The sequence below is a fragment of the Puntigrus tetrazona genome, chromosome 4 (genome assembly GCF_018831695.1).
Source record: "Puntigrus tetrazona isolate hp1 chromosome 4, ASM1883169v1, whole genome shotgun sequence".
Lineage (NCBI taxonomy): Eukaryota > Metazoa > Chordata > Actinopteri > Cypriniformes > Cyprinidae > Puntigrus > Puntigrus tetrazona.
Genome location: NC_056702.1, coordinates 22,726,630 through 22,748,965, shown reverse-complemented (window position 1 = coordinate 22,748,965; position 22,336 = coordinate 22,726,630). Strand labels below are relative to the sequence as shown.

Below are 22,336 nucleotides of genomic sequence, written 5' to 3'. Positions count from 1 at the left end.
TTGCACGTAGGATTTAAGTCTCTGTATTAGATTCACTAGATAGTGAAGTCCTAAATGTGTATTTTTGTGTTTTGTAGTTAGAGTAAGTTTAGGCGCATTTGCGCTGAAGATTTCTTTTCCATTGTTTGTTTGTTTTCTTATTTAGAGGATTGGGCGGAACAGTGGGGATCTTTTTGTTATATTTATTTCTTTGATTTGTTTTAGCGCTACTTTCAGTTCCTCTCCGCTTGTCTTGGTTATGTATATAATTTCATGTTGTTTGTTACCTTGTGTCCTTAGATGTTGTAAATAAGCATGGTTTTGGGAGCAATAAATCTTTTTGCGGTGCTAACAATGATGTCTTGCCTTCTCTTGCCACTTCTACCTGAAGCTTCTTCTTTGGTCATCTCAATGTTACTCCTTTTAAATTCCTAGACAAAAATTCCATCTAAGGTCACAATTGACTCTCAAGAGGTGCAACCTTCACAGACCTCAAAAAGCCTTGCTCTAATGCCCTGCCTCAGTAGTCTTCTACCTTTAGGCTCCTTCAAGTCTCAACACTTCTCATCCTCTTAAACCAGCACCCCAGCTGCCGTCCTGTGGGACAGTGAGATGATGAGAATTTGAGCACCTCTGCGACCCTTAAGTTTGAAGCCAGACCTTGCGGCCTTGACTTTCCATTTAACCAAATATTCTCAGATCTCAGCAGATATTCCTATTAGCTCTTTTCAACTTCTGCCAGGAAAGAAACTCTCAATCATCATGAATCAGGACATCTTTGGACATCACTCTTCAAACCGGAAGAGTGTGAGTTCCAAAAACCTTGGAAACCATCAAAACTTCCATTCGAGACTGCATCTGAACCCTCACCAATGAGGGTGCAAGTATCATACATATAACAACAAAACATTTTAATATTAATTATGGCTTCAGTTATATACAGCACTGATGATTTACAGGTGGTGAACTAACTTGCCATAGCTTCATTCTCTGCTTTTTCTGACAGTTTACCATCAAGCCTTCTTTGCACTCTGTTTATGCTTGTGTTTTATTAATAAAACTTTTATGCACAAACTACATGAGTTTCTTGTTTTGCCTTGCAAATTAATATTTTTGATGCATTGATACTGTTAAATATATAATCATTGATCCATGCTAAGCAACCACGAGCTGAGTGTACCGTGAAGACACACAAGTGTGGGATAAAGCAGCAAAGGATAAATGGTTTCCAGCGCTAAAAACACTTGAAGTAGCTCTGCTACTAAATTTAACTTTATAATGGCTATCCCTGTACAGCTTTGAATTTAGCCAACATAAAGGCAATAGTTGGTCAATGTTTGTACGAGAAAAGTTTGAAATAGAAACGATTATTTGAAATTAACTAGTTAATGTTATTTTATCATTCTGTTTAATATTTCAGTTTTGAAGTCCACCAATTACTGCTTTCCAGACATTATTTCAAACATCTTCTTGGCCCAATGCCAGCTCACTGGTCACAGGAACAGCACGCAATAGATTCAGAGTCTCATGTCTCATTTGAAAATGTCAAAGCGCCCAAAAAGCGGCTACATAATTAAATGTTCTACATAGACGCACTAACCATCATTTGCTTTGCTTTATTTAATTGTACAATCCCCTGAAGCTCATCAGTATTGTCTGAGTCTCTTTAAATATCACACAAAATGTTTTTTGATTTTTATCACAAACAGTTGCATATAGCAAATTTGATACATATTCAGTGATTTGAATGATTGGCTGAGAAGGCTGCAAGAATGAGATAAAGGATGGATTCAAATCTTACAACTCAATGTATGATCAATGCCATCATCTTTAAGAGGGAGTTTTGCATTAAACTTTTAAACATTAATCTCAATCAAATTGTTTGTCTGGTCAATCATGTCCCACTATTAAACACAGTAAATGGTTATCAACAGCAAATCTTGTTTTGTAACCAAAAGGTTTATTATTGGTCTTCTATGAGCCTGAGAAATTTAACCAAAAAAGCTACAAGCAGAAAGGTGAAAAGTTGATTTTTAAAATGGTTGGTTTATTGAATAATCTTAGTTTCAAATCTTAATTTAATCAGTAAAAATCCATAAAGTGTTATAAAACCCCACTATAATAAGATTAAACAAAATACAAATTATGTAAGTTATATATAATATAAAGACATTAAATAAAATAAATGAATGATAAATAATGTAATACAATGACACTATTAATTGATTAATGACTATTAATTGGCAGGGAAAAATATATTTTATTGTGGCAAATGTGAATGGTTTGTTAATAGCCAGAATTGGACCTGGATTAATAAAAAATGATGACTATAATTAAATGATTAATTAAATGAATTATTAAAAAACAACACAACACAGATGTTTGTACTCTTGAAGTAACACATTAACACACATGTTGCTGATGAGAAATCGCATTTCAATTACTTTGAATGCTGACTGATTACCATTTTCACAAAAAATCCTTACAGTTACTTTAGCAATATTGAGGTATGTTGTGATATGAATCCGAATAGCCCAGATAAAACTGTGTCTGTCAGGCTTTTCTAAGCATATAGTTAAAATCAAATGTGGTGTGGAAATGTTTACCACAGAAGCTCTCTCAGATGGCCACACTGTTAGGGATTCTGTCTGGAGACAGATACCAGTAGGGCACTTTCAATTTTTCATTTCGCCTCTTGATGATGTTGGTCACTTCAACTAATTTCTTGCGGAAAGTCTTAGTGGCTTCTGTGACTGATTTTTCAGTGAAGTGCTTATTTGGATACACTCCTAAAAGCACCTGGGGAGAAGGTATGGATGAAAAACTTTTTTTACTTTTAATTTTGTGGGTAACAAGTGTATATAAACTAGTCATTCATAAACCTCTTCATCCTGGAACTGACTGAGGGCCCAAACTGCTCCTAGATGCCAACTGGAACGTGTGCGGTCCGGCAGACTCTCCATGATGTACTTCATATCCACCTGGCCTTTCTGTGTGGGAGGAGGCTTCCTCATGGTGGATGGACAGTTGGGGACCCAGGCAAACCAGTCATACTGGAACACAGTAAAAACCTCAGCCTATGGATACTAACCCAGCCATAGTTTCTATTCATCCAGGAAAGCGTGTCTAATCCCACCTGTCCAAAGTTGACAGCAGCATGTTGAGCTGAAGCTGTGAAGATCACAACAGTCAAGTACTCAACCAACTGCTCCCGAGTTTTCAGAGAATTAGGGAACACTGTGAACATTGACAAAATTTCCCCCCGTGTAGGTAACTTGTCCACCATGTAAATGATGCATATGCATCGTGTGCAGATGCAATCGTATGCACATCCACACTTGAATGCTGGCAGATATGAACACACATTTTAGTAAACTGACCCTGAACTCACCACAATCCTTAGGACTGTTCTTCATACCAGAGAAACAAACATCTTGAACAAATGCCTGGATTTCCTCATCCTCCTGAACTGCCATATCACTGCTGTAGTAGATCCTGACCACATCAGAAACAAAACTGCAGAAAGATTCAATTAAATTATGAATCTAATATGTTCAAATATGTTTAATGTTTAAACATCTGAAACATTTTATAAAAAAAACTTTTAGTTACCTTTTGATTGCCTCCCAAACCAACATGCCATCATCTCTGTAGTAATAGTTGGGTAGATCTTCCTTGTTGTCCACTCCTCGAGCTTTCATGGCCTCAGGGAAGCACAGAGACTTGTAGGTTAAAGTCTTCATGGCCTTTTGAATCACTTCAATAATTCCAATTCCACCGGTGCCATTAGCCTTTGAAGTAAAAAGACACCAGAGATTGTTTTTCTTCTTATATTACATTTTATAAATGTTATAAGAACTACAGTGAAAACAAAAAAACAGAACCATCAGCTAGTAGAGATGAGGGGAAAATTGACACAGCATAGCATTGTCTCTTCCAGTAATCACAGAAGAAGGCTTCAAGAGCCGGACGTAGGTGCCACATGGTTCCGGGCCCCTCAGAAAGGAGATCCTTCCCAAAAAGATTCACCAGGAGGGACTGTCATGATGAGTGTAAATTTCAAAAAGCTGGTCCTGGTTGGCCAAGATGGCATGGCTGGCAGGACTTGTTCCTCATCCTTGCTGATCTTGTACAGTGTTTGTGCAAAAAGTCTCACTGGGAAACACATTCTTGTGTGAAGCTCAAAGCAATGTGTACCAGTATGTCTATGCTGAGGGGGCCTTGGTCAGCAAATAATACAACTGGATATGGGAGGATTCGAGGAAGACAACAAGTTTACCTGAATCAACTCCAGAACAGTTGGAACATCTCAGGATGGAGTCGCCATACTCTGGGTAATGTGAGCTGTTACGAGAGCACCTCAGGTGCACCATTGAGCTCCTTTAGAATGTGGATAGTGCGCAGCAACTGCCTTTGAAAGAAACTCATGTGCAGTTCAGCACAGACTGGGCATGCTCATTGGTAAGACGCACCATCATACTCTCTAGTCTAACTCCATATTGAGAAAAGATACTATGCACAAGACAGAGAGATTGCCACAACTAGCTGGGGTGTCAGAGCACCAGGTCCTTGTGATCACACAACTGTTCTCATGTGCGAGCCATGTTTGTGGTAGTTGAGGATCCTGGAAACCTGCTATAGGTTTTAAAAAAGTTGACACGGGGGCAAATATTCAGCTGGGAGAACATCTAGCAACTAATGAGGTAGTTGACATCAGGTCATAAAAGAGATGTCTTAGAGAGGCAGAGTCTATGGACAGAAGCCATACCTTATCAAAGAGCCCAGATTTACAGATGAGTTTTTCACGAGCTGCAGTGTTGATGGCAATGGTGTAACGGACATGAGGTATTAGCAACTACAAGGAGAAAACAAAACTGTCAGCAAAACATTGGCCTTCAATAAAACATAAACAACTCTAGGTCAATATATGTGAAACTGTCACACAAGGCACGTTTTCCCTGCTCAATATATTGTGGTTTTATATATAATGGAGTTTACTGGATATTATTGTTCCTAGCCATTTATTCTTATTTATTTTTATGTATTGGTCTTGTGTTCTTACTGATCACATGACAGGAAATAGACATTATAAAGAATGTAGCATGGCCAATGGCAAAATGTTGGTCACAAACTGGTGATCATAACTAGCTGGATTGTGAAGTCACTTGGTTAGGGTTAGGGTTAGGGTTAGGTTAGGTTAGGTTTAGGGTTTAGGGTTAGGGTTAGGGTTAAGGACTTACCTTTCCAGCTCTACTTTACTGGATTCACTTAACTATATAATCACTTTTATGGACTTTAGATATATACAGTGCCCACTTAAGGACTAATTTACATTATGGAACTGAAAAATCTTTGCCTTCTACTATCACGTTACTGCACACCTGCGTTCATTGGTGTTTCTCTTATGAACTTTCCTTAAGCAGGATACCAAGACTCTTAAACAGAAGGTATCTAGCATGAACTCTACTACTTCCTTGCTTGACACTATACCCATTAGCTTATTTAAATCTTGCTTTGATGCTCTGTTCTGCTGTTGTCAGTATAATAAATGACTGTTTGTGGACTGGGGTTGTTCCAGCAGCAATAAAGATTGAAGACCCCTGTACCTAAGTAAGAAAATGTTGCTCTAGTTGATATCAATAGCTTTCGACCTATTTTAAATCTCCCATTTTTGGCAAAATTATTAAAATGTTACTTCTCAATTGTGTAACCATCTCACAATTAATAATCTTTTTTGAACTTCTTCATTTGGGTTTAAGATCATCAGTGATTTGTTGATGGCTTCTGACTCAACATCTTCAATGTCTGTTCTAATTCTAAGAGCTGTGTTTGATATTGTGGATCACAGCCTATTGCTCATCTTAAAAGAGTGGGACTGCCTTGAAGTGGTTGCAGTCTGATTTTACTGACCGTTCCCAGTTCGTTTAGCCCTTTAGTTAGGCCCATCCTTGCATTTTGCCACTACTGGTTCACTGCATGTCTTTGGTAAACCCTGAAATTTAAGGGTTTGCACTGATGCGAGTTGTTAATAAATCTTGCCCTAAATCTTAGCAAGGAATGAATTAAAGCATGGGTACCTTGTATATGGGGTGGACTGCAGCGAGCTGTCTGTACATGGCTATGGCAAAGACCTCAGATATCAGATGTGTCCTGAGAAGGTGTGTGGCCAGCTGGTGTATACTGAAGTCAGCAGATTTCACCCACATCTTGGCTAGCATCCAGTCATACTCATTATCACTGGGGAGAAAGACTGTGTTTCCCGCTCCCGACGGTGGTCTGACGACTGAGCTGTTTCACAAATCAAATTAAGACCAAACTAAGTATTTGGTAAAAAGTCTAACATTTAGTTAAAGCATCAACTTTTTATATTTAACCAGTGTTTTACAAAACTATTTCTACATGTACCTGGATAGCAATTGGTACGATTTCATTCTGGCTGTTCTTGTACAGCAGGCAGAAGGGAGCAGCCAAATACTGCTTGGTATCTGGGTCTGTGGCATTGGCTTGAACCCCCTCCAGTATTGCATAGTCTGCTATGTAGATGTTTCCTCCCTGTAATAGAGAGGTATTAGTATTTATTCCATTGTATTTAATTCATACAAACTATGTCCATATATCTCTTCAAATCTTTTTAGGGTTGCTTTTAATTTTGGATTATGTTGTGCTCGACAAGTTTTAATTTACTGTTTTAGGAGTATTTCTAACTTGTGCAAAGTATTTCTGAGTAACCTAAGTGCTATATAAAAATACTTTGTTAATATATTGTATTTTATTCTTTTTTCTCACCTTTAATTCCTCTTGCAGTGTGAGACCTCTATCCAGGGAGACCTTCACCATCTCATGAGTGACTGCAAACTTGTCTGGAAGTTTCATGCACTTCTTGATCATCACAGGATTGCAGCCATTCAAGAACTGATAGCCAAAAAAGTAGTCTTTATTCCAGTTCTGCATCACGTGTTCTGTCAAAAGAATAAAGTCAGCTGCCAGTGAGTTTTAGGAATATGCAAAATATGTGTGCCTTGTGTTTTTAGCAGCCAGTGGAGTAATAGCTTCAATGTAAAAGAACAAGAAACATTTCAAACCTGACACTTTATTTTGGATTTTCACAAATATTTTTTCAAAGTCTGCAAAATCTTTCCAAGAAGACTGGAACAAGTTCATAAATTTATTAAGACCAAGATTCCTAACCCTGAAAGAGAAGATCATGGAAAAATACAGCTGAATGCTCACAATCAGATTTTCAGTTTCAAAGTAAGCTTGTTTTTCCATTTATTTTGAGATATTTACTAGCAACAGTCAAACTGTGTCACAGGAAATCTATAAAATGCACATTTGTTTTAGATACATGCAAAAGGAAACCTACGCTCTAGTGTAATTTAAAGAGAAGTCCACAGATTTTGCAGCTTCAAACTGAATGTCCAGAGGAAGTTCAGAGCTTGAATTAAAATCTATGCTCATGGGGAAACCAGAACGCCACTCCTTCCACCTTTTAAGAAAACCACAAACATAATCTTTCAGTTAATTGGACAGAATTATTTTAGGTATTATATTTTAGGTAAATATTATTTTTTGGTCTGGATCCATATTATCCAACCAACTGAAAAAGCAATTTTATCTCTATCGCATCTTTTTATATTTGTTGTCACCTGCCAAAGTTGAGAGGTTAAATGCTTGAAAGATATACCCCCCCTGACAGGAAGGGGGTGCTGGTGCAAAAGCAAAGTTTTTGCAAACGGAGGCAGAATGGCTTGGTGTAACAATTTCACCATCACATGAAGAAATATATATTGCAAGGGATTATATCTGTGCAGTCAAACCTGAACAGCAGTTGTCTGGATTCCAGTTCCATTCGCCTGTACTCTTTCAGATTATCATCTTGAGGCAATTGATCTAAAACATATATATATATATATATATATATATATATATATATATATATATATATACAGAAACATGGGTATTACATAACAGGGGTAAGATGTGCTTTATTAAAAGGTTGCTCCACCCCAAAATGAAAATTTATCATGAAACCGGATGGTAAACTGATTCAAATTGCACTCACCTTTGTCATCTCGAAGAATCACATTCTTTTCAATGGACACCCAGCGATAACAAGGAAACTCAAAGCAGTCTCCAGAGGGGGTCGTCACACTGATGCTTCTGCAGTACCAGTGATCATCTATCAAGATCTTCCCCTTCTCCAGTTTTACCAGCACAATGTCTCCAAGGAGCTCCTTCGCTTTGATGTCAACAGATACCACCTTTAATGACAACTTCTGTTAGACATAACTGAATCACACAAACTGTGTGCCGTTTTACCTGAGTACAAGTAAAAGATATGTGTGTTAGTCAAAATTGCTATTTAAAGCCAGAGTATAGATTTCTTACATTCAACTGAAATACTGTAACTTTAACATTACTGGAAGTTTTGACCCGAGTCAGACCTGTCTGTTATTGCCTGAAGCATAGTACTCCACCTTAGTAACTAACACCAGCGCATCCTGCTTCTCCATCAGCACCTTGGTGTACTTTTGGTGAAAAATCAGTGAAGTTGAATACCTTGATTTTATTGAACTCAAGTAAAAGTACCACTAAAAGAAAAGTACAATTTTGTGAACTCAAGTACTGTAGAGAAAGTGTTTGTGATTAGTTACTTTCTACCTCTGACATCAGTAAATAATTTAAATCATTTTATGTTGGAAACATTCACAACCTGTACTATTCGTTCAATACATAACACTGCCGTTTCCATAGACTTTCTGAGGGAAAAACAATTCTTACCGATCCTCTTGTTAAATGGTCAACAACAGATCTGTCCAGTAGAGTTCTATCACTGCATTTCTCCGTGCCCACCAGCGTCAGGTAAATGTCATTTACTGTCTCAGCAAACTCCTGCCCACCAGTGGCGACAGACACCGTGTACCTGAACATCCTGCTCGAATGACAGGACGAGTACAACCGACTCCCTTTTTCCCTGCTGTTTTGGGGGTGTGGCCTATCACTCTAACCTGCGATGATAACTGTGTTCTTCACTTAGACATGTTAGCACCAAAAACGTATGGTTATTAAATAAATTAGCACCTGTTGTTTTCAACTGAAGCCTTATGGCTGGGACACATTGCGCAACGCTTATGAACTTGGCAAAAACTTCCCTCTGTATGCTTGTGCCTCTATTATTTGTGTAAAGTGGGGCGAGTTATCCGTTACCTCTCAGCGTGAGAAATACAAGGTGTGGTGTGTGAGTGTGTGAACTGCAATGTATCTGACAACGTTTAGATCCCTGCTGCCAAATCACTAGATTAGTCACACAGTTAACCCAAATCCACACCCTAACAACCAATTAAAAACAGTGAGAAAAACTAATTCTAATTAGCCAGAAGATGCATTATTCAAATCATCCACAATTGACAGCTGTTATTTTTGTTTTTAATTTTAGGATTTAGTATGCTTTATCATCTCTTGCTTATGATCTCTGAAATGTTGAATGTGATGTGTGTGTGTGTGTGTGGTTTTGGAAAAATCAGTAGTATTTTAAATTAGTAATGATGTGTGTCCTCTAAACACAGCTCTGTACAAGACACAGCCCCGGCATATTATGGCTGGTTGTAACATGAACGTGTGCATCCTAGCCACACCCCGTTTATGTGGCATCTGTACCTCAATCAGATCTTTCAAGAATTTTACAAGCTATTTGACTATAAAAGCAGCGATGTTTACACCCTTGTTTCTTCTTGTGTGTTTAATTACAAAACAAATACAACTATCTCTTAGTTACAGTTACTAAGAAAAAACCTGTTTTAAGAACTTGCAGTCTGTACGTTTTGCTTCTTTGTTGCCATCTCTGCTTGAAAGCTGCAGTTGCGGTAATTCGTGGCATTATCTTCACGTGGGTTGCACAGCTTCTCACGGCCTAGCACCTGCTGTTTTCAACCGAAGCCTTACGGCTGGGACACATTGCGCATCGCTTCACTTCTACTCTGTTACCGTTTGATTGGCTGCTCTAATCTTGAGCAATTCCTAGGTATTGCAGTGTACAATATTTAGTTTAACAGGCCCCTGCATGTTTTCCAAGTAGCTGACACTGAATAGATGGGAGGCCATCAAAAAATACCAGTCCTTCAATAACAGTGAAGACAGACATGAGGATAATGTTAATCCTCTTTACAAGTTCCGCCCACTGGATACTCCTCAAACTCAAAACTGACGTCAATCCCAGTTAGTGGGAAGCTGGCTATTGATAATCACATGGTCCCATGCAAGAAAAAAGCAATAGACTAAGGGCCATCAGATATTCTGATGGTGTCCCACACAACTCTACACGGGAGAATTTAAAGAACTTGCTAGGATTTGCTAGCAGACGTGGGAGCATCAGAGAAGATCAGCGGTGAAGATTAAAAAGAGAAGCACTCTTTAAAAAAAAAAAAAAAAAAACAGTAATCCAGAAACAGGCAGTCATTTGGATCTATATGGTTTATATGCTCAAGTGACATTTTAGAATGAATATACAACATGTTCAAAACTGCTAACTAGAGGTGTTAGCTATAATAAGTAGTAACAATATGGTGAGGGAATGACATCTGTTGGTAAGTGAACAGAATTTGTAGACCAGATTCCTAACAAAGACAATTATGCAGATTTACTAAATGTTTGAGTGAAGTCTGTCATCAATGTAAATGTCAAAGCTTTCGAGTTTTCTTGAGTTGTAAATAACCTAATGCATATGTGCATGGAGCAAGCCCAAACAAAGCACCACTGTAAATCTGTATTATAGTAATTAAATAACTTACAGCACCTTTAAATTCACTTAATCTTAATCTTACTTACTATTCTTAATCTGCTACTAACTACTCAAATGAGAGTTTTAAACAGTGAGCTAGTCAATGTTGTTTCTCTGATCACAAATGCGGACACGGTGTTATGTTTACAAGGCTCGTAAAACGACAGTATAAATCATGATAATCAGTAATTATGTCTCCACTGAATGCAACAAATGCCTCCTTTGTAATGTGTTTTATTGTTTTGGTGACGGGACGTGTCATAATGTTTTGATAAGGGGTGTAACAACACACTTGATAGCTGGCCAATCAGTGCACACCTCGCTTTTTTAGAGTGATGAGCTTTGTACAAATCGAAGTTTCAGAAGGTGAAAGAGAAACGTACATTATGTACATGTGTTTTTTGAAACTTAAACCACATAAACACATTCCATCACACTAAATACTGGACTAGCAATAGTGGTTTCAAAAGAAACACTGCCCCACTGGAAAAGAGAAGGAGTTAGTCAACATGCCCTGGCAGGAAAAAAAGCTACTTTAAGCTGTTATGATATCTCCAGCTGTGGAGAAATCCTCTCAGCTGCGACACTGGTCCCTGCTACATGTATTGTTTGTCTTTTTGTTTGTAACGCCAAGAAGGAAGAGTTGATCTCTCATGTGTGTGAGGAGAGCGTTGTACCAGCCATCAAATATGGGATAACAACTTTATGTTTCCCGTTTCTTTCTTCACGAGTTATCTGGGCCAGAGCGTTACACACTATAAGAAGCACTCTGTACATTTTTCATTCACTCTAAACAAGTGAAACTAAAATAATTAAGTAAAAAACAAGTTTTTTCATCATTGCTAAGCAGGTTTTAATTCAAGGTTAGTCTGGTTCATTGTATTCAAAGCGTACTTCTTGAACAAGCAGAAAGTCATTATCTCATTTAATTTTATCCATATCCACCCAAAAAAAGAATTACATTTGGTATATACAGATTTTTTTAACCCTTCCTCTACAACTAAAAAACCATTATACACCGACATTTATTAAAGAAATACCCTTTTTCCAGTGGATTAATTTGAAAAAAAAAAATTAAATAATAGTTATATTTGGTTATATTTGATTAATTATACAAAGTATTTTTTCACCTAGCAGATCATAAGTGATTTGTTTATTTAAAATATTGATTATAAATGCATAATCTTTCATTCAGCGTGAGACCTCATGAGACCCACGGTGATCGTGGTGGAAGTCCGAAAATCTGCGTCTTCTACGTCTGTATCTATGGTATCTATTTACTTGGTCCTTCGAGCCGGATCCCAACACGACAGAGCGGAGGAGAAGAGGACGAAGAGGAGCTGAGAGATAGTCTCTGGCGCCAGAGCCAGGCAGTAGCTGCCTGCAAAAATCCACCCGCGTGAATTCGAGGGGGGTCGGTGATTCTTCGTCTGGAAAAATCAACTTCTCCGGGCTGTCTGACGGGGAGCCGTTGGAAGGACAACTCAACGCACTGATCAGGTGATATACCGGTATTGTTTTTTATGGGTGAAGTATGTGAATGAGACTGCAGTATAATAGGTACCGGCTCGAGTTCGTAGCCAGTGATTTGCCTGTTGAGGTGAAGGATCTGTATCGACAGTGAAGCCAAGATTACTAGCTGCTTTGGAAGCACAGTAATCTCGACAGACGAATTCTGTCGACCAATAGTCTGGGACATTGGTTTGTCGACAAAAGAAAAATTGTTCTAAGCGCGCAGGGTATGAATGGTATGAATGTGTTGTATGAACGTCATTGTGAATCACTAGGATTTACGGTGAATAAGGTGGTTGTTGTGGTTTAGGAATAACACAACTGATATTTTTCCCCACTAGAAGGGGAGTTGTGTTGTTCAAACATGAAATTTATATTGGGTTTGAGTCAAAATTGAAAAGTTGGTTTGTTCAGACGGCTGTATCCGCAGACAAATTAGTGTCTGTAGAAGATTGGTGCAGTGGACGATCTGATCAGACGTGTGACTAATCGTTGACTCTTACCAAAAAGCAAAAATGGGTGCAGGAAAAAGTAAATTGATGGGAGATCCAAAGTTTATGCATACATATTCGGCAGACAGTGTGCGATATCTCAATGAGTGGAATAAAAAATATGATTTCAGTGGTAAATTAGTCAAAAGGGACTGCGCTCTCTTGATAGACAAAATAAAGGTTGATTTATCCTTAGCCAAGGGAAAAAAGGGTGATCTGTTGAAACGTCAATTGATTGAAGCGACGAGATGGCAAGAGCAGGTAGATAGAAGGTATGCGGAAGTCGAAGAGAAAGGAACAAGAAAGATTGATTGCAGTGCAGAAAGAAGAAGACCCAGCAGATTATGTTGGGAGACCAGAGGCATTGTATCGGCAAGAAAAGTTAAGTTAAGTAGGGAAAGCAGCACGTGGTCGAGGTAGAGAGAGAGAGGTGTTGAAACTGGCACGCGATGACAGAGAATATGATAGGTGTTTTAATTGCCACAAGGAAGGCCATTATAGCCGAGACTGCCCAGAACCGCTAAAGCCCAGAACACAGGGTAGAAGCCCCGATGAAAGCCACAGACCAGCCCCATATAATGATCAATTATGACTAGGTGAGACCAATAATGACCCTCTAGATGACCCAGAAAATGACTCCGATCTAGGCGAGACTGATAATGACCCCAAAACTGACCTAGACTTGCAGAGCAGTATCGAGGCTTTTTTAGCTTTGTCAGGAAATACTCGCTTACCCGAACGAGAGCTAATAGTGAATGGAACCCGAGTGAAATTTCTCTGTGACTCTGGGGCAGACAGAACAGTATTACATGACATAATTCCAGGATTGCAGCCTAGCTTTAAAAAGATATATGTAAAATCAGCCAATGGGCTGGTTACAGAGAATAAGTTTTCTCAACCAACCACCATTAACGATCCAAAAACGGGCCTCAGCACAGACACAGAAGTAGTGTTATGTCCAGGCTGTTCAGTAAACCTCCTGGGTAGGGACCTCATGTCCCCACTTCAAATTTCTATACACCCACTGAAAAAAATCTACTAGATTTGTTACCAGAACATGGAGTACCTCAGAGACTGTACAGTGATAATGGACCACATTTTGTGAATGATGTAGTCTCTCAGATGTCCATTAATTTAGGCATAGAGCTCAAAAACCATTGTTCTTATCACCCACAGAGTGCAGGATTGGTTGAGAGAACTAATGGCACCGTTAAACTCAGATTGAGGAAAACAATGGAACAGACAGGCAGAAATTGGGTTGAATGTTTGACGTTGGTCAAAATGTATATGAGAATAACGCCCACTGACAAAGGACTAACACCTTTTGAAATACTGTATGGTAGACCGTTCAGTTTACCGCTGTGTGATGATGTGTGTGAGAAACCACAAGAGCAGCATACACTAGCAGAATGGATGAACAAAATGTTGAAATTTAAAGATGTTGTGAGTGCAAATGACCTGCCAGCCGTTCTTCTGTCTACACAGGAAACCCGAGTGAAACCTGGAGATACCATCCTGATCAAAGCTGTAAAGAGGAAAAACTGGACCTCGCCCAAGTGGGAAGGACCTTTCACCGTGGTGCTGACTACCCCAACTGCCTTAAAGATCGCTGAGAGGTCTACGTGGATTCATCAGAGCAACTGTAAAAAGGTCACAGAGTTTCCTGCCTAAAACGACGAGTATGGGTGTGAAGTCCGGTTACAAAGGGTGGTGAAGGCAATAGGCCTCGCTGGTCTCAACCCGGTGAAGAAACCAACAGAGCCCTACTCATTTTTAGCATGGCGTGGAGTCCTGCAGTGGATGGATGTGGAGGAGAGAGAGACGATTAAAGGGGAACTGAAACTAATTGAATTTTGACTGGTTCACAGAACAACATGAACTAAAGACTCATTTTGATTTGAACATGTTTATGCATTATCTGTATTTTACCATGTTTAAGGGCAATGATTACTAAAATGATTAGCCAGACTTTTCCAGTTTTACCATACTTCTCCACCAAGAGAGAAATGGAGAGCTTTTAATATCATGTGTGAAGTCTCAGTTAAAACTACAGCTGTGACATGGCTGAGTGCTGATGTTATGATACAAAAGGTACACTGATAAGCTACAGTAGCCGTGCTGAGAACAAGAGGCACTGTTTTATTTCATTCTTCCTTTTCAGTTTATTTTCACATTTTCCTCCTATGTTCATGCTTTAAACTTTATATTGTATACATTATGATTAAGATGCAAGCCTTACAGGTGATCGCCCAGGTAACATTTTGGGGGTCGGTTGGGAATTTTTCCTCAGATACTGGGGTTTTCGCCCAACCTTGCTGTTTAAAGTAAGCATCGACAATTTAATCAAGTAATCAGTATAGATGTAGTTCAAAATGCATATGCTTTATTATGTTATTTTTCAGGTGCTAACTGTCAAAAGGAGGGAGATGTTAGGGTTATGTATTGACATTTTGCAACTCTGATCCTTCAGTTTCAGCTTCCATCGGGTGCCAGGCTTTGTCAGCCTGATGAGAACGGAATGTTGGAGTTAAATGTTGACAGTTATGCACCTGTGGCCTTTTAGTTTCAGTTTGATTCTTGGTCATAACATGGCCTCCGTAGAATACTGATAGGGGCACCGGAAGAATCTGAAGGAGTGAAGATTCTGACGCACAAGAAATGTGGCCAATTGTTTTCATTTACTGTATCTTGTCCTTTCCTCTATAAATAAAGTGACTTGCAACCTGAGTGTCGGAGGAGGCAAAGCAGGGAAGGAGGCAGAAGGCGGGGGCCTGCCCGGCCCCCGGCCTCAGGCGGACTGAGATCCGTCTGGAGGCAAAAGGGAGGTTAAGGAGAAACCTGCTTCTCTCCCGCTTGCAATCGACAGCACAATCTTTGCAAGCCTTAAAATCCATAAAAACTTGTCTTGTGTTTTATTTCGCTTTGAGTTGATCCTTCCTGGTAAAGAGCCGTTTGAGTGAAATAGTCTCAACAACATGACTAAAGATGACAGAAGGAGAAAAAAAAACATGTAAAGGCCGTTGAATGTGTTTTTCTTTAGAAAGATCTCAAAATTTAGTAAAAAAAAATCATAATTCGCTTGAAGGCTTCCTGGAGGTCAAACAAATACAGTTGAAAAGGAAATGTCCAAACTTGCCAGCGCGCATCCACCATTCTGTACAAGACAAAGATGAACCTGACAGTGCAGGAAGATATGGTCAGAGATTCCTGAGAAGGTGAACATCGTGAAGGAGAAATGGCTTTTTGTATTGATACCATTCTGAAGAACTTCCACCGTACCCTCTTCAAGGTTGGGGCATCTAGAAACCGAGATGTGTTTTAAATTTTTGAGATTACAAGAGATATTATTAATAATAATAATAATAACAACCACCAAATAAACATCAAGTCACTCACTGTCTAATAATTAGATTCCAGCGAATATGATAGTCGAGATCATTAACAGGTGTGGCCCAGCAGTTATCCAGAACTGTTGCGATTTGACTTTGATCCACTCCTTCCACCTCAACAGACACGTACATCTGCTGGTTGACCTGCACCTGCACTTTCCCGTCATATAGGGTAGTAAACTGTGCATCCTGGTAGGAAATCATGTGGATCTGGTAGGCGCCCTGGCCAGCAGGAAGCTCAGCACTTACCACACTGCAGGCAATATAACAAATAACAAATATACAAATGACTTACGAGGTAAATGCTTATGGTGATAGCTTGAGCCACATATAGGAATTCCATTCTATATCAGGGATGACATTGCAAAATCGGCAGATGGCAGCCTATGATGCCACAACTTTCTGCTCTCTCCTGAGGGGTTTTAGTTGATGTTTGCATTAGTGTGTTTGGCTCTCAAAGGAGTTTAGGGCACTTATGCTGGTGCTTAAGGTTAAATGCACGCTTTTGCATACCTCCTCTTGCTGGAGAGAGTTACTAAGGCCTTCTCTCCCTAGAGCTCTGTTAGGATAGCATTGCGAGTAGTAGGCTCTCTGTGATCCTAAATGTGGGATATCATTAGTCTCCTCTCAATTTAGAGAGTTGTAATGCCCGTCTGTCATTTTCAGAGCTCGGTTTGCTAGGCTCTTTAAGGGCCTTCTAGGCCATTGTGAGTGTCATCAGGCCACAAGTTATTTTTATTAAGGCCTTCTGCTGGTATCTTAAGCATGGGTGCCAAACTTGACAAAAACTTCATTTTCAGTGCAAGTATTACAAACTAAAAGAGAAGACAACCATTGGCCAAAAAAAACTAAAACAATGAAGCATTAAGTGATATAGATCTTAATCTATGTGTTGTCAAACTCAAAGAGATATTCTTTCTAAAAGTTAAGACTCTTCCACACGCCCCTAAAATGGCTTGTTTAAACACGCCCCCACACGTCTATGTCAAGATGTGGTATTATTTGCATAATGCAAACCAAATGTTAACCGTTTTTTTAGTAGTTTAATAGTTCAAATGGTCACCTGATGATGATGTTTTTGATGATGATGTTGGAAAGGTTGGTTCGACTTTTGTGGATGGAGACATTATAGTGTTGTTATTTATTTAGTTTTTATTTCATTTATTATGACTTCCTGGATAGATGATTTATGCTTAGAATATTTAATCTAGTCAGGACAGCACTATTTGGGCTTGTAAACCTCATTCTCTGGTCTCAAGAGGTACTAGTGATGGGAGAAACAAAGCTCCTCGATGCTGCAAACCAATTAACGAATTGCTTTTTAAATGATTCACGGTTTGAACTTTGAATTGCAAAGTGCGGGAGTCACCTTCAGTTTCAAGCTTTCCCTAAACTAAAATATGCTATCTCTCATAATTAAGAATCAACAGCAACAGGACTATGCATTGATGGAGACTCTAATGACTTTAATTCTCTTTTTTTCAGTAAATTCAAAGTGTTTTCTTTATTGTTAAAGAAACTGTTGTTATTATTATTACAAAAGCTAATAATGTCATTGTCCTGGAATTCTTCTTGGGAATAAGGAAAACCGACAACACTTAGCAATAATCAGCAATTTTATTTAAGAGTTGCAAACAGAGATACAACAGAGGTTGTATCTCTGTGGAGGTTGGAGGTGGGAGGTGGAGGATGATTATCTCTCTCTCTCCTCTAAATCAATTCAGATCCTTATTTAAACCCCAGTCACTTCTCCTAAACACATAATTCCTGAAAAAGTAGCAAGAACTCACAGAAAACATTTCCCCAAAATAATCATCAGAAACAATCCCCTGATGTGCATCTTTACAAAGTTTCCCTTAGGTATATTTCCGTACATCAAATAATAAGATATGATAGTAAAACATGAAACCCAAATTGACATTTATTCATATCATACTTAATGATGAAATCACAATGTAAATCAACCAAGAGTAAAACATATTAATCACAGATAAAGCAATGACCATGATCACACTGGATGTAAATTAGCATAAAACTCAAACATGGTCAGATTCGTTGTTCTACTTTTCTGCAAAATGTGTTAAACATAAAACTAAATTTACCTTCCAAATCGGTCTGAACTGGTTCTGCTGTCATCTTTGTTTGTACAGTAATAGAAAGAACATTCTGTGCATGTTTATACTGTTAATGTGTGATATACGTGTTAAACTAAAGCAGTTAAAGGCAATAAACTCAAATAACAATACAGATAATAAATGACAGCACACGTTTTGTCTGTAGTCAAAGTGTTATCACAATCAGGCATAGAAATAGAGCAAATAACGATTTACTTACCTCTATTTTAAACGACTGGTCAGTCTATGTAGTTTAATGCATTGACTTAGCTTAGAGCTCATGGCACAATAAATTCCTGTTTTTATTTATTATGATTTTCTCCATTAATGTTTTCTGTCACATGGCTGTTTTCCATGCAAGATGATCATCTCAGTTATCATTAACATAAGTTACATGTGTAATATGGAAGACAGCTGATAAAATGAATAAATAAAGTAATTAAAACACCTGATGATAATGTTACTGATGATGATGTTGGAGAGGTTGGTGATGGTGAAGATGATGATGATGATGATGATGATGGAACAGTTGATGGAGTTGATTGGAATGTTGTGGATGGAGATGGAGACTCTGAATTTACTGAAGATGGTAGGAAGGAGGAGGATGTAATTATTAATATTTGTAGTATTTGCTAATGAATAAAAATTATTATTACAAATTTAATAATGTGCTAAGAGTATTTGATGTTGGTTTACATGTATGATGTGTGACAAGCTAACAAAGCCGAGCTTCTCGCTGTACTGATACGACTTATCAAACAGGCACAGCTTCGCCAAACATTTCTCCTCCAGCCAAAAAAGAAAGGAAAAACTAGAAGAAAAGTAAAATTAAGAAAGTAATTCTCCCAGGGAAGACCCAGAAGTCAGCATCTGCACCGTGATAAGCCTCCGCCCACCAGGAGGCGCGTGCAGAAGGCCCCTAGCCAGTGCTAGTGCAATAGCCCAGGACCCAAACACCAGCAGCTCTTCCTCCAGTTTCCAGCAAGCAACCCACGCAGCAGGCACCACGGCTCCAGCCCCCACAAGCCATCAGCCTAGCCTCACCCACTCTATTCATTGGATCAGTTGAACCCACACCAACAGTACTCTGCCCAAGTCTCTCCCCAAACATGCCTGGTAACCAGCCCAGCTCCCAATCCACTGTCCGTTATTCGTCCATTTCTGTTCCCCACAGCCCAGCCAGCCATAGGGTGCCAGCACAGGCACACAGATGCCTCCACTGACGATCCCAGCCGTAGCACCTCCTATTCCCTCCTCCCCACACCCCTATTTTTCTGCTATTGCCAGTCTGAACCCAGGTTCAAGACCCCCATCATCTTTACACACCTATTCTTCTTTCCCTCTCCTATCTTTTCCACTCTTTTCCCTAGATCCCCTGCCTTAGCCATGGAGCTCCAACATCCACCCCTACAAGTAGCTCCCAAGGAGTTACCCCGCCATCTCTCCGCCCACCACCACCTTTCTCAGTATCCACTGCTAACCCCCTTCCTATGCCTCCCTCAAATGCCGCTAGTTGCTGACCTCACCCCTGTCTCCAATCTCCATCAAAGCACAGATCCTTGCAGAAATCCAGGATGCTGGCGCCAGAAGCTCCAGGAACCCTATGCAACCCTGGTTCTTCTCTTTTCACAAGTAATATTCCAGCTAACCATCCTTTAAGGTCCCCCTCAAAGTCTCCTCGACTCAATCCTACAAGCAGTTTCTCACAGAACCCTGCAATCTTACCTGACCGCTTGGAAATACTTTATCAATCTTTCCAGGCAAGGTATAACCTCCAATTCCTTGATTTTTCCCTGCTATCCATCACTTCTTTCATCTCCTTTCTTAACACCTCAAAAAATCTGCAAAGTCGGTTCTATAAGGGCTACCTTCACATTTATGGTATCCAATTTTCCACATAAATCTCATCCACGGCATCGCCTCACCCTCAAATAACCAATGCTCAGACTTCACTTTTAATCAAGGGCATCCAAAGAAGGCATCCTTCCTGATCCGGGACTCAAGGATGCCCATCACCCCTTGAAATTCTCTTTAAATGCCTATCCACCCTCCATAGAGGCTACTCTTCTTCATCCATACTGCCCAGACTTCTTGATGCAATGTTCATTCTGGCCTTTTTTCGGTTTCTCATGATGTTCAGAATTTACAGTCAACCCAGATCTGACCCAAATATTCACCCCACTTTCATTTCTGACCCATCTATCGTAGATCACTTCGAAACCGTATCCTTTTTCATCAAACAAAGTAAAACGGACTAGACCAAAAATGGGCATTTCATATATATTTTTAACCTCCAAACTCCTACTTCTTCCCCTTCAAACACTCTAGCTTTCATCCAATACAGGAAATCCCAAACTAAAACTCCACTCGACCCTCTGTTCACAGATGATTCCAACCACCCACTTATCATCGATTCTGGTTCCAAAAGCACCTCAAATCAGTCCTATTTTACTCCGGAATCCCATCAAAAAAACATTCCTTCAGTGAATAGGGCAGCCACCACTGCAGCAGAGAAAAGGTCTCTCCCAACAGCAAATCAAACCCTCGGCCGCTGGTCTTCTAACGATACAAAGCTACATCTGCTCAGACCAATCACTCATCAAAAAGCCCTCCAGACCCTAACCAGTCCCAACAGAACTCCAAACCTACCACTCCCAGCAGGGGATCACCCAAGGCAGGCATCACTCCTTCTACAACGCGCTGCTCTCGCTGCATACTGCATCAAATACAAAAATCCGCCACCAGAGTGGCCACAAAGCTATGGAACATTGCACCACACCGACTGGGACCGCTCCCGCTATAAAACAGCCATATTCAAAATCCGCCACCACAGTGGCCATACCAAGCAGGAACATTGCACCCACTACTCCTGGACCAGCTCCCGCTATAGACGCTTGTATACAAATCTGCCACCGCAGTGGCAATGCTGGGCAGGAGTCATCGTGATCCACCGCTGTGACCGCCTCCCGCAGCAGATGACCATATACAAAATTTGCTTACCGCAGTGGCCACCACAGGCAGGAGACGCACCCACCGCCGTGGACCGGCTCCTGCCATAGATGCTAATACACTTTCTACTGCCTTTAACAGCGGACTACTCTAGCTAGAGTACTGCACCCACCGCCGTGATCACTCCTGCCAGAGACGCTCTCATGCACCTACTGCTTTAGCAGCGGATCGCAAAGCAGGAGCATTGCACCCACCGCCGTGGACCGCTCCCGCTGTACATTACAGTATACAAAACCTGCCACCGCAGTGACCAACACAGGCAGGAGATTAGACTCCACCGCCGTGACTGCTCCCGCTGTACACGATAATATACAAACCTGCCACCGCAGTGGCCACCACAGGCAGGAGCATTGCACCCACCGCCATGGACCGCTCCCACCGTACATGACAATATACAACCTCGCCACCGCAGTGGCCAACAGAGGCAGGAGCATTGCACCCACCGCCGCTGGGACGCTCCTGCTGTACACGATAATATACAAACCTGCCACCGCAGTGGCCAATACAGGCAGGGGAAGCATCGCACCCACTGCCGTGGACCGCCTCCCGCTATAGACGCGGCACTGCACCCACTGCTTTCAGCAGCAGACTGCAAAGCAGGAGCATTGCACCCACCGGCCGTGGACCGCTCCCGCTGGCTACGATAGCATTACAAAACCTGCCACCACAGTGGCCAACACAGGCAGGAGCATTGCACCGACCACTGCGGTTTGACCGCCTCCGCCAGACATGACAATATACAAACTCTGCCACCGCAGTGGCTAACCAGAGGCAGGAGCATTAGACCCACTGCCGTGGACGCCTCCGCTGTACACGGCAATATACAAACCCGCCACCGCAGTGGCTAACACAGGCAGGAGCATTGCACCCACTGCCATGGACTGGCCTCCCGCTGTAGATGACAGAGCACAAAACCTGCACCGCAGTGGCCAACACAGGCAGGAGCATTGCACCCACCGCCGTGGACCGCTCCCCTGAGATGATGGTATATAAAACCTGCCACCGCAGTGGCCAACACAGGCAGGAGCATTGCACCTACCACCGTGGACCGGCTCCGCTAGAGAC

General features: G+C 40.6%; 1 protein-coding gene across 1 annotated transcript; it reads right to left on the bottom strand.

Annotated features, from left to right (window-relative positions):
* Positions 1 to 345: 345 nt before the first annotated feature.
* Positions 346 to 9,006, bottom strand: LOC122342997 (polyunsaturated fatty acid 5-lipoxygenase-like). Its single transcript, XM_043237261.1, is given in 15 exon segments — positions 346 to 2,778; positions 2,862 to 3,032; positions 3,116 to 3,216; positions 3,371 to 3,495; positions 3,592 to 3,770; positions 4,748 to 4,834; positions 6,057 to 6,248; positions 6,250 to 6,267; positions 6,385 to 6,531; positions 6,766 to 6,938; positions 7,062 to 7,168; positions 7,343 to 7,465; positions 7,797 to 7,869; positions 8,042 to 8,240; positions 8,761 to 9,006. Coding segments are annotated over 15 exon segments (2,025 nt in total). The 5' UTR covers positions 8,911 to 9,006; the 3' UTR covers positions 346 to 2,598.
* Positions 9,007 to 22,336: the final 13,330 nt, after the last annotated feature.